General features: G+C 42.3%; 1 protein-coding gene across 1 annotated transcript in view; it reads right to left on the bottom strand.

The window, feature by feature from the left end:
* Positions 1 to 12,843, bottom strand: part of slc24a1 (solute carrier family 24 member 1) — a 36,264-nt gene that overhangs the window by 6,913 nt on the left and 16,508 nt on the right. The window contains exons 5-6 of the mRNA XM_041174891.1: positions 6,159 to 6,245; positions 82 to 165 (exon numbers count right to left, since the gene is read on the bottom strand). Coding sequence (XP_041030825.1) covers positions 82 to 165; positions 6,159 to 6,245 — 171 coding nt within the window. The remainder of the gene's footprint in view (positions 1 to 81; positions 166 to 6,158; positions 6,246 to 12,843) is intronic.

The raw sequence follows: 12,843 nt of genomic DNA, 5'->3' as shown, positions 1-12,843 counted from the left end.
AGAGTAGTTGAAATGGAAGAAGAGTAGATCCTTTGGACCCACTTACTTGGTCTTTGGTGGGAATAGCTTCATCCTCAGCACCTTCTGCCGATGGTGAGGTCGGTGGATCAGTTGGGGGAGTCACTTCAACATTCACTGAACTGGGGCGATCTGATTTCTCCTCCCCTGTCTTCATTTCCTCCTCTGTCTTCTTCTCCTCCTCTGTCTTCTTCTCCTCCTCTGTCTTCTTCTCCTCCCCTGTTGTTGTCTTCTCTGTCTCTCCAACTACAAAACAGTACCAAAATTTTCAAGATTTCATTGCCCCGCTTTGCTCTTTATGTTCATTATTAAAAGGGACATTTTTTCAGTATCAGCGTTTTCATTTTGGCTCAAATCTAGCAACAATTAGGAATCACATGCTCTAAAATTTTAATTCAGTTTGAAAAATATCTGGAAATGAAACACTGGCGCCAGTAAAAGTGACCATGAGGCTGTTGGATTATTGTAAAAATCTAACCTGTTCACTAATGTTCTTTAGAGAAGGAAACTTGATGTCCTCACCTGGTCTGGTTTATAAATGACTTTAATCCCCACTAATGCAGTTGACTCTTAACTGCCCCTCAGTTGTATCAAACTGTGCTGGGCTCAAGAAAACAGCCCACCACCACCACCTTAGGGCATCTAGGGATGGGAAATTATTGCCAATGATACCCCCATCTCAAGACTAAATGTTTTAAAATCTTTCTCTAAAAGGTCTACTTAAAGTCAGCCATATTGACAGTCTTAATAAGTAGGCATTGTAATCTAGAAATTGTTATATAGTCTTCCCCTGTCCACTATTGTAATGGAGGTGTAATGACAAGAGGGATATCAAACCAAAGTGACAAGCATTCCTCCTCAAATATCACCAACAGCCATTTCTCCACTCTAGGGGGAGTGATGTGACTTTTATTATTTAGTTACTACTTTGAGTTGATAGGCTTGCGGATCTGACTACATCACCATCACTGGTTACTTGGAAAAAAAGCCCTTAAACAATCTCAAAATGGAGCACCTCCACTCTTCAAAGCATGCAGCCCAGAATAGGTAACAAAGACTTCCTCTTTTGATTTTTTAATATTCAAGAACACTTTTTATTTTCAACTTCTATTTTAGGTAAAATTTTCTGCTTTCCAAGATGAAGGCCAATAGTACATATTGACATACCCAAACATATGTTGGACAGGAATAGCCTATCCTGATGGGTTGTGATACATCCTAAATCATGTCAAGACTCCTTACCCTCTCTATGCCATATAATCTCCTGTTATAAGCAGAAAACCCAAATTCCATTAGGGAACAGATTTTCTGAAAAATTCATCTCCAGTGCTTCTAAGTGATTGAGACTAGTCCAGAGACCAATGCTGGGAATTGGACATTTTATCAACTTTATATCAGTATTACATAGTTCCATATCCAAGTGTAACACAGAATTACAGTAAAGTTCTTCCCTGAGGGATTGAATTGTGCAGTCTATTAGCACAGTGGCCTTTTGACTCTGGGACTTGGGTTCCATTAGCTCTCTCTTCTCTGCCAGTTTTGAGAGCTTCCAAGGAATTTGTTTGAAGAGTCTCAACCTAGTACCGCGCTAGATGGGCTCCCAGATAAACCAGTGGAGACAAAACCCAGAATCACTTGAGAAACAATTAGATGCAGCAATGATGGAACCGTAGATGGATGGTCCGAATGGCCTTCTTCATCTTGCAACTTGAGGTTCTGACATAAGGCAGGCCATATGAATAATCAGCCAGACTTAGTTATCATAATATGATTGAGTTCACCATCAGGTTTGAAAAAAGGAAACTTTTTGCTCAACAGTATGAGGCAAATGGGATGACAGCAGCAAATTGGTCAAAACTATTATCAGTAAAACTACAGATGAACAGTGAGAGGTGTTCAAAAAAGAATTTAGCCTCATCCAGGACCAAGGGGCAAGAGATGCCAGGTAAGAGATAACATAAAACTAGAGGAAAGAGCATAGAAAAGTGCAAAGGATATTGTAGATTCTGGGGACTGGGAGAGATGTATATAAGAACACAAAGATCGGCAAAAAGGGAATACAACATAAACTTGAGGGATATCAGGATTAACACATTGTTTTTACTATTATATTGATAGAATAAGGATAGTTAATGGTAATGTGAGCCCTTTAGAAACAGATGTGAATAATATTGCAAATTAAAATATGGAAATAGACTCATTGAATAATTATTTTGTCAGTCTTCACAGTTAAGCCAGAGGATAACAAACCTGACATTCCAGCCAAACTCTTAACAAATCAGGGACTGGAACTCACTAAAGCTAATGTAAGAAAGAAAACAGTGTTAGAAAAAAAAACAATCGCTAATGTGTGACAAATCGCCAGAACCTGATGGTTTCCATCCCCTGGATTGAAAAGAAGTAGATGAGATATTACAGATGCTTTAGCCATAACCTTCCAGAGCTCCCTCGGTTAAAAAAATGTCTCTCTAAATTGGAAAATTGCAATTTTAAATCCATTATTTAAAAAAGATGAGAGAGATAAACCAGGGAATTATAGGCCTTTTTGCCTAACATCTGTTGTGGGAATGTTATTGAAATCTATAATTAGGGACAGAGTGACTTAGCACTAAGAGAAATTTGAGCTGATTACAGAAAGCCAGCAAGAATTTGTAAAGGGAAGGTCATGTCTAATGAACCTAATTGAGTTTTTTGAGGAGGTAACTAAAATAGCAGACAGGGGGATGTTAATGGATGTAGTTTATGTGGATTTCCAGAAGGCAATCAATAAGATTTAAAAGACTGTAAACTAAAATTAAAACATGTGTAATTGAAGGCAAATTATTGACCCACTCAGGAGATTGATTAGGCAAAGTGGAAGATAAGAAGTAGAAACAATGAACATGTGCTTGAATTGGAAGGAAGTGACTGGTGATGACCCAAAAGGATCTATGCTGGGGCCTCAGCTACTCAATTTATTAATTACTTAGCACAATAAGGAAACCTATAATCAAGTTTGCCAATGACACAAAAATTGATGATACAGTAATTAGTGTAGATGGGAGCATAAAATTACAAAGAGACATTGATGGATTAATGAGTAGGTGAAACTGTTGCACATGGATTTCATAAGGTCATCCATTATGGACCAAATAAAGGATAGATATGGGTATTATTTAAGCAGTGAAAAGAATAGTGAAGGTCCAAACAGATTTAGGAGTCTGTCTACACAGATCACTAAAATGTAATAGCTAAGTACAAAAAATAATTTAAAAGGCTAATGGAATTTTAACCTTTGTAACTAGAGGGATAAAAGGGAGGAAGATTTACTGCAGCTAATCAAAGTCATGGTAAAACCACATCTGGAATACTGTACATGATTCTGAATATCAGACCTTAAAAAAGATATTGATCTTGGATGGAGTGCAACACAGATTCAGCAAAATGTTCCTGAGGGTTAGATTATAGAGAGAGATTTCATAAACTAGGTTTGTATTCCCTGGAATACAGAAGATTGAAAGGGTGATTTGAGGTTTTTAGGATTTTGAAAAGAATTGATAGGGTAAATAGAGAAACTTTTTCTGCTGATGGGTGAGTCTAGGCTAAGGGGATATGGCCTCAGAACCAGGCCATGTTCTACTTCAGAAAGGCAAATGATGAAGGATAGATCTGGAGCCAAGTTTTTATAAACTTACAAGTTTTTATTTACGGAGACACACGTTACATATCATACATCTCCAGTTCACCAACCACCACAACTTCAGCCTGCTCCTTTATATAGTAAATCCCCAGTTAATGCCCACAACTTGAATACAATTAAACACTTAACTAATATAAAATTAATAGACCATTCAGTACTGAAAATTCATGCAATAGATGGTTAAAGCATGGAACTGTCTCCCACAAAAAAAACGATAGATTCTAGCTCAATTAATAACTTTGAATCAGAGACTGATAGATTTTTGTTAGACTAGGGTATTAAAGGATTTGAAGCCAAGGCAGGTGGTTGGAGTAAGGATACAGGTCAGCCATGATCTAATTAAATAAGAGAACAGACTCAAGGGGCTGAATGGCCTCCTCTTGCTTCTACATATGTGTGCGCAGTGCAATTGTCTTTAATTGTGGTAATTCTCCAGGAGATGGCTGGTGCGGAGAATGAATATGTCACCATGGTGCCATTAGGTGGCACTGTCTGGGTTGCAGCTGTGCAAGATTATTGGGGCAAAGCAGAGGAAGCTCTACCCCACTCCTGCCCTGTGCTGTACTTAACTGGGAATACCTGATGCTGATATTGGTGCCTAAAATTCCACAGCCCAAACATTCACAAATTCATGAGCATACAATCTTAACAAAATATACTTTACTCTGCCTCAGAACTTTGCCAAATACCCATACTGGCGTTTCCATCTCCATCACATGCCTGTGTTATGCTTTCGCTCAGCCCACATCAAAATGCATGCAGTTTCGAGCCTTGATCACACACCAAGAAAAAGCTGCATCGAAACTGGCAAATTCATTTCACACAGCGTACTTGTCATTGCCAGACAGAGAGGTAAAAGGATCGTGCTTAAACCAATTGGGTTTCCCAGTCCTCAATATTATTCTTTTAAACTTTGAATAAATGAATGAGCAGAGAAGTAAAGAATGTTTATGAAACTACTGACTGAATCCACTTGACAGTTACCATCCACAACAGGAAGTGAGAACACAATTCAAGTGCAGACATTCCAAGAAACGGATGCATTCCTACAGGTTCCATGTATTCAAAGATACAAGTGTGACAGCCAATGGAGTCATAAAATATATTACATTTAACTCCAGGTATGATTATTTAAGATATTTCCTTAAGAACTAAATAAAAGTCAGGTATGATTATTTAAGGTATTTCCTTAAGAACTAAATAAAAGACAGGTATGATTATTTAAGATATTTCCTTAAGAACTAAATAAAAGACAACTTAAGTTAAACAAGAGAAACAGAACAGCTTCAAGGAAGAACGGATTCTAAGCCTCTCCAATTTTCTTCCCACAGGCTCCCCACAAAGGTTTGTATGGCCCTACTGTACCACTGGATGTTGGACCATGGGTGGGGATTACATGGAGCTGGACGGCAGTTATTCAAAGGCCACTTTCAAATACCACTTTGGTGTGGCTGGTTACAAATCATAATTGAGCAAGTCTGGGAGAGTGTTGGCTGTGTCCATTCCCATTGACAGGGATTGTGTGCAGTGCAGAGAATCCTCAAAACAAGGGAAATAATCAAAAGGAAAGGAAAGCAATTATACAGCCAGCATTGCACTAGCGAAGGAAAGCCTGTGAACTGCACTGTTTGCTTATCAGCATGTCTGCCGTTGTTCTATTAGTTATCCGCTCCAATATTGATGGAAAGCACTTGGCTTTCCACAAATAAAAATATGGAGAGTTTGAAACTGAGGACAAAATAGAAACAGAAAAAGCCCCTCAAGTCTGCATCCCCATTCAATTAGATCATAATTGATCTGAACCTGAGCTCCATTTACCTTGCCTTTAACTTCTTAACCCTTGATAACCTTACCCCACAAAACTCTATCGACCTCGGACTTGAAAGCTTCATTGACCAAGGGGACAGAATTTCTGATTTCCATGACCGTTTGTATGAAAACTGCACCCTGATTTAACTTCTGTATTTTCTAGCTCTAATTTTAAGGTTCTGGTCCCTTGTTCTAAATCCCTCCACCATAGGAAATAGTTTCTCCCTTTTTACCCTAGTGAATCCTTTAATCATCTTAAATACACAGGAATATACAAAAATACAAATTGCACCCACGGCCTCTGGGGAACAAATTATCCAGACAAAGAACCAAAGATGTTAATCGCATCAAGACAACAGAATTCTGCTTTCTCAGTCCTACAAGCATTCAGCTTGAGTATAGATTCATTGCCATCATTCATGTTTCAATTGGTCACTGGGAGGCTATGTGACTACAATATACACAGGTACTCAATGTCAAACTGCCCAGCTTCCTGATGGGAGCCACATGAGATATTCTGAAAGGTGTCAGTTCCTGTCTGTGTTTCAGGACTGTAAATAAATCTCGTGCTTCGGACAGGAAAGGGAGAATGTTTCTGTTGTCCACCCAATTTAGCACATTCCTTGGGAATCTGTCATTCTCTGAGTCTCACCTTTCATATTGTTTCCTTGTTGATCTTTTGAACTTTCTTTGCCCTTGGCCATACTGTTCATTATTTCAGCCTTCTGCTTAAACTTCACTGCAAATAAAAGAGATGTTACAAATGGAAATGGTTCTAGAAGCACTTTGAGCGACTTGGAGTACAACAGCAAACCATTTGAAACTGCTGCACAGTATCTCATGATTATTGATAAGGCTTGAGTTTTACACAGCCAGTAGGCCCAAACACAAGTAGCAGGAACGTGCAAGTGGATATTGTATACAGGCTACTGTTAAAGCATCCTTATGAAGTATTGAAGGTTTTTGCAAGGTCAGTTGAAAGCACCACTTCAAAGCACCACTTTGCGTGGGCAGGCAGCAGTTCTTGGCTGTTTGAAAGCAGGAACTCAGAAGAAGGTTGGGTGGGAAGTGAGTGATCCATGATCACATCATCTGCAGCTTGCTCATCATGTCACACAGTGGGATGAGGGTGAGCTGGGAGTTCAGAAGGGGCATTAGGCAGGAACATATCATCATCCTCAATGATCTCATTGGCACTAGATGCCACAGGCTTTAACACAGCCAGCCTCATGATGCAGAGAACATTTCCTCTATAGGACTTTGGAGAAGCAGGCTTCCTTACCCCCTGCCAGTTCTGCTCTGCTCCTGGCAGTTATAAGTCCTACAAGAGAGAGGGCATTGTTTGTGTAGCACTGTCTGTGTGATGTACCTGCAATAGTGAATAGATGGAGGCAGCAATTGTGAATATGAGAGATGTAGCATTGGTAGGTGTGAGAGAGTGAGATGGAGTATCTGGATTTTATGAGTCCTGGGTGCCGGGGTGCTGCTGGGTGACTGATGGGGGACATGGTGCCTTGAGCAGCATGAGTGGTTGATGATTGGTGGGTAGGAGATGTCATGCGAAAGGTGGTTTTTAAGGACCTATTGGCCCCCACCATGGCATCGCTCCTCTTTCCCAGTTCTATCATTAACGCCTCCAGTTCAGCATCTGCCATCCTGGAAGCCTCTCTTTGCCTTGGCATTCACTATGCCATCATTTAAATTGCAGCAATATTCTTCAATGCAGCTTCCCTTTAAGAGGGACATCCTGCCTTTAAGAAGAGCTGGCTGGCTGCACAACGTGGTTAGTGACCAATGCTACAGGGCTTCCCTTCTGAGCACAGAGGCAGCCAGCAGCATTAGGGAAGCGGCACATGACCCACTCGGCCAGACACTACAATCATGTTGATAAGGTGGATGCACCAAATTCATGTGCTGCCCCCCTCAATCTGAACAGGTGCCAGTAGATAACGAGGTGTGGCCCATGCTCCCAAAAAACAAGGCACATGAATTTGTAGCCCTCAGTGTACAAACATTAAACCCAAAACAAAAACAGAATTACCTGGAAAAACTCAGCAGGTCTGGCAGCATCGGCAGAGAAGAAAAGAGTTGATGTTTTGAGTCCTCATGACCCTTCAACAGAACTAGGTGAATTCAAGGAAAGGGGTGAAGTATAAGCTGGTTTAAGGTGTGTGTGTGGGGTGGGGGGGGGGGGGGGGGAGACAAGTGGAGGGGGGTGGTGTGCTTGTAGGGACAAGCAAGCAGTGATAGAAGCGGATCATCAAAAGATGTCACAGACAAAAGAACACATAGGTGTTGAAGTTGGTGACATTATCCAAACAAATGTGCTAATTAAGAATGGATGGTAGGGCACTCAAGGTATAGCTCTAGTGGGGGTGGGGAGAGCATAAAAGATTTTAAGATATTTAAAAATAATGGAAATAGGTGGGAAAAGAAACATCTATATAATTTATTGGAAAAAACAAAAGGAAGGGGGAAGAAACAGAAAGGGGGTGGGGATGGAGGAGGGAGTTAAAGACCTAAAGTTGTTGAATTCAATATTCAGTCCGGAAGGCTGTAAAGTGCCTAGTCGGAAGATGAGGTGCTATTCCTCCAGTTTGCATTGGGCTTCACTGGAACAATGCAGCAAGCCAAGGACAGACAAATGGGCAAAAGAGCAGGGTGGAGTGTTAAAATTGCAAGCAACAGGGAGGTTTGGGTCATTCTTGCGGACAGACCGCAGGTGTTCTGCAAAGCGGTCGCCCAGTTTACGTTTGGTCTCTCCAATTTAGAAGAAGCTCGCAGACACCTCATCCTACCTCTCCCTGGACCATGACCCCACCACTGAACATCAAGCCATCGTTTCCAGGACTGTCACTGACCTCATCTCCTCTGGGGATCTTCCTCCCATAGCTTCCAACCTGATAGTCGCCCAACCTCGGATGGCCCGCTTCTACCTCCTACCCAAAATCCACAAACAGAATTGTCCCGGTAGACCGATCGTGTCAGCTTGCTCCTGCCCCACAGAACTCATTTCTCGTTATCTTGACTCCCTTCTCCCTCCCCTTGTCCAGTCCCTTCCCACCTACATCCATGATTCCTCTGACACCTTACGTCACATCAACAATTTCCAGTTCCCTGGCCCCAACCGCTTCCTCTTCACCATGGACGTCCAATCCCTCTACACCTCCATCCCCCACCAGGATGGTCTGAGGGCCCTTAGCTTCTTCCTCGAACAGAGGCCCGAACAATCCCCATCCACCACTACTCTTCTCCGTCTGGCTGAACTTGTTCTCACACTGAACAATTTCTCCTTCAACTCCTCTCACTTCCTCCAAATAAAAGGTGTGGCTATGGGTACCCGCATGGGCCCCAGCTATGCCTGTCTCTTTATGGGGTATGTGGAACATTCCTAGTTCCAGTCCTACTCCGGCCCCCTTCCACAACTCTTTCTCTGGTACATCGATGATTACTTCGGTGCCGCTTCATGCTCTCGGCGGGACTTGGAAAAATTTATTAATTTTGCTTCCAATCTCCACCCCTCCATCATTTTCACGTGGTCCATCTCTGACACTTCCCTTCCCTTCCTTGACCTCTCTGGTGATAGACTGTCCACCAATATCAATTACAAGCCTACCGACTCCCACAGCTACCTCAACTACAGCTTCTCACACCCCACTTCCTGTAAGGACTCCATCCCATTCTCTCAGTTCCTTCACCTCCATCACATCTGTTCCGATGATGCTACCTTCAAAAACAGTTCCTCTGATATGTCCTCCTTCTTCCTTAACCGAGGTTTTCCACCCACGGTCGTTGACAGGGCCCTCAACCGTGTCCGGCCCATCTCCCGCTCATCCGCCCTCACGCCTTCTCCTCCCTCCCAGAAACATGATAGGGTCCCCCTTGTCTTCACTTATCACCCCACCAGCCTCCGCATTCAAAGGATCATCCTCCGCCAACTCCAGCATGATACCACCACCAAACACACCCTTCACCCCCCCTGTCGGCATTCCGTAGGGATCGTTCCCTCCGGAACACCCTGGTCCACTCCTTCATCACCCCCTACTCCTCAACCCCCACCTATGGCACCTCCCCATGCCCACGCAAAAGATGTAACACCTGCCCCTTCACTTCCTCTCTCCTCACCGTCCAAGGGCCCAAACACTCCTTTCAAGTGAAGCAGCATTTCACTTGCATTTCCCCCAACTTAGTCTACTGTATTCGTTGCTCCCAATGCGGTCTCCTCTACACTGAAGAGACCAAACATAAACTGGGCGACCACTTTGCAGAACACCTGTGGTCTGTCCGCAAGAGTGACCCAAACCTCCCTGTTGCTTGCCATTTTAACACTCCACCCTGCTCTTTTGCCCACATGTCTGTCCTTGGCTTGCTGCATTGTTCCAGTGAAGCCCAACGCAAACTGGAGGAACAGCACCTCATCTTCCGACTAGGCACTTTACAGTCTTCCAGACTGAATATTGAATTCAACAACTTTAGGTCTTTAACTCCCTCCTCCATCCCCACCCCCTTTCTGTTTCTTCTCCCTTCCTTTTGTTTTTTCCAATAAATTATATAGATTTTTCTTTTCTCACCTATTTCCATTATTTTTAAATATTTTTAAATCTTTTATGCTCCCCCCACTCCCACTAGGGCTATACCTTGCGTGCCCTACCATCCATTCTTAATTAGCACATTCATTTAGATAATATCACCAACTTCAACACCTATGTGTTCTTTTGTTCTTTTGTCCGTGACATCTTTTGATGATCTGCTTCTATCACTGCTTGCTTGTCCCTACAACCACACCGCCCCCGACTTCTCTCCCCCCCCCACCCAACACCCCCCCCCCCCAACCGCCCACCCCCCCCCCCCGCCCCTCCCACACACACACACACACACACACACACACACACACCTTAAACCAGCTTATATTTCACCCCTTTCCTTGGATTCACCTAGTTCTGTTGAAGGGTCATGAGGACTCGAAACATCAACTCTTTTCTTCTCCGCCGATGCTGCCAGACCTGCTGAGTTTTTCCAGGTAATTCTGTTTTTGTTTTGGATTTCTAGCATCCGCAGTTTTTTGTTTTTATAAACATTAAACCCATGCACTTACAGGTAAGGTTCAATGGCATTGAGGTTTCTACAAATACGTTAATGAAGAGATGTAAATGTAACACATGAGAAAGATTTTCTGCCCACTAATAGTCAATAAAAATAGTGCCCTTTGTTTATCTAAACTTCTTTTCCTGGGCCAAGTTGAAGCTGCCATTGGGAATCGAATTAATTAAAGAGTGACAACCACATCTCACGCACCTCCAAACTACTGACTCTATCCACCATTCTTCCATATGACTGACAATGATCCAGATCAGAGTTCAGGATTTGATTAATGTTCTGAATTCCCCTTTGCATAAAACTACAATCATTTCTTAGCACAGGCTGGCAACAAGCCCTTAATGAGAAGTTCTCATGTCTTTCTGTACCCCCTTTCAGGCAATGAGCATAGCTTACAGCAGTTAGTACAATGGAGGAGAAGGTGATTAATTGTCTTCCTCCAACTTAGACTCACCCAGAGAAAAATATATCCCCGAATTACTAATAATGAAAATGGAGGCATGTAAATGATGAGATATTGAAGACAGTGGGATTTGGAATCTCCTCACTTACCTTGTTCTTTCTTGGACACAGAAGATTTTTACATTCCCATCTGACATAATCTCTACAGCATTAAAAGAATCAGGGCAAACACATCAAAGACAGCTCCAGAGCTGACAGCAATAGTGTAAACTGATGAAAAACCCTTTCAAATGGCTGCAGCTTGAGATCAGGGAAGGAACAGGGGCCTGTGGTCATACCTGACTTCATGTGTTTTAATGTTACACACTTTGAGTCCCTCATCTCTTAGATCTATCATTTGGTAGCACAGAATTTGAATGTTGGTGAAAAGAGAGACATGTTGTCAAAGCTTTTTGTCTTGCACTCATCAGGCCAAATGCAAGAATATAAAATTTCAAACAATCATAACAATTTATACTACAGGAGAGAAGGGTCCTGATTGATTGGCAAGGTTTGGCATCCTTGTTTGTTCTAATGAATGCAAGACAATGTTTCTGTTTTTGTTTTGGATTTCCAGCATCCGCAGTTTTTTTGCTTTTATCATTAAGGTCTAAGTTGGCCCAAACACCAAGCCACTGATATTTGAAGTTAAATTTGATTGAAAGGAACAACTTTGAATTATTGGCTATACCACAATAAGTAAATAACCCATAAAAACTGAGGGAGGAACATTTCTCGATTAAGGACCATCTCATTAAAATGGCCAATGCGTTTCTTGTGACAGAACTTTGCTTTTGGTTATATAGCATCCAGTCAGATGTTCAGTTTCTGATTCTGCCAATTTCATTGAATATGCAGATCATCAAATGAAAGGATTAGATTTTGAAACATTCCGGTATGTGCCAATGTTAAAGGGGCTGATTGATGGAATGAGCCAGGATATTGGCATTTACAATTAACCCAGCGAAGAAAACCACTGCAATCCCCAGTCCAATTTAAACTCCTGAAGTGTGAATGTGCTGCAGAGGGTTTTATTTGTCCCTGTGAGAAAGGACAATGTGGGCAGGAGAATGTTGGTATAGGAGGGACACTCTTCTGACAGTAGGGGAGAGTTGAGATACATTGTTTGGGTTAGTGTAAAGGGGACAAGATTCTGTATAGAATCCGCACCTAATCTTAATTGATTGATGTTGACTTAGTGACAAAGCTGAAAATTCTCAGTAGCTTTACATCAGCTTGATGTGTGACATAGGAACAGGAGGAGGCCATTTGGCCCCTTGAGCCCATTCTGCTATTCAGTGATATCACGACTGATCTGTATTTAAACTCCATTCGCTGGTTTTGTCTCCATATCCTTTATACCCTTGTCTAGTAAAAATCTATCAATCTCAAAATTAAAGCCATTAATTATTAAAAATTCACTCCCTCCACCACTGACGCACAGTAGCAGCAGTGTGTACCATCTACAAGATGCACTGCCGAAACTCACCAAGGCTCCTTCAACAGCACCTTCCAAACCCATGACCACTACCATCTAGAACAAGACACCAGATGCATGGGAACACCACCACCTACAAGTTCCCCTCCAAGCCACACCCCATCCTGACTTGGAAATATATCACCGTTCCTTCATTCTTGCTGGGTCAAAATCCTGGAATTCCCTCCCTGACGGCACTGTGGGTGTACCTACACCACATGGACTGCAGCGGTTCAAGAAGGCAGCTCACCACCACCTTCTCAAGGGCAACTAGGGATGGGCAACAAATGCCGGATTTGCAAGCAAAGCTCATATCCCATAA

The sequence above is a fragment of the Carcharodon carcharias genome, chromosome 26, assembly GCF_017639515.1.
Source record: "Carcharodon carcharias isolate sCarCar2 chromosome 26, sCarCar2.pri, whole genome shotgun sequence".
NCBI classification, from domain to species: domain Eukaryota; kingdom Metazoa; phylum Chordata; class Chondrichthyes; order Lamniformes; family Lamnidae; genus Carcharodon; species Carcharodon carcharias.
The sequence above is the reverse complement of the archived record's forward strand: the minus strand, read 5'-3'. Positions and strand labels throughout refer to the sequence as shown.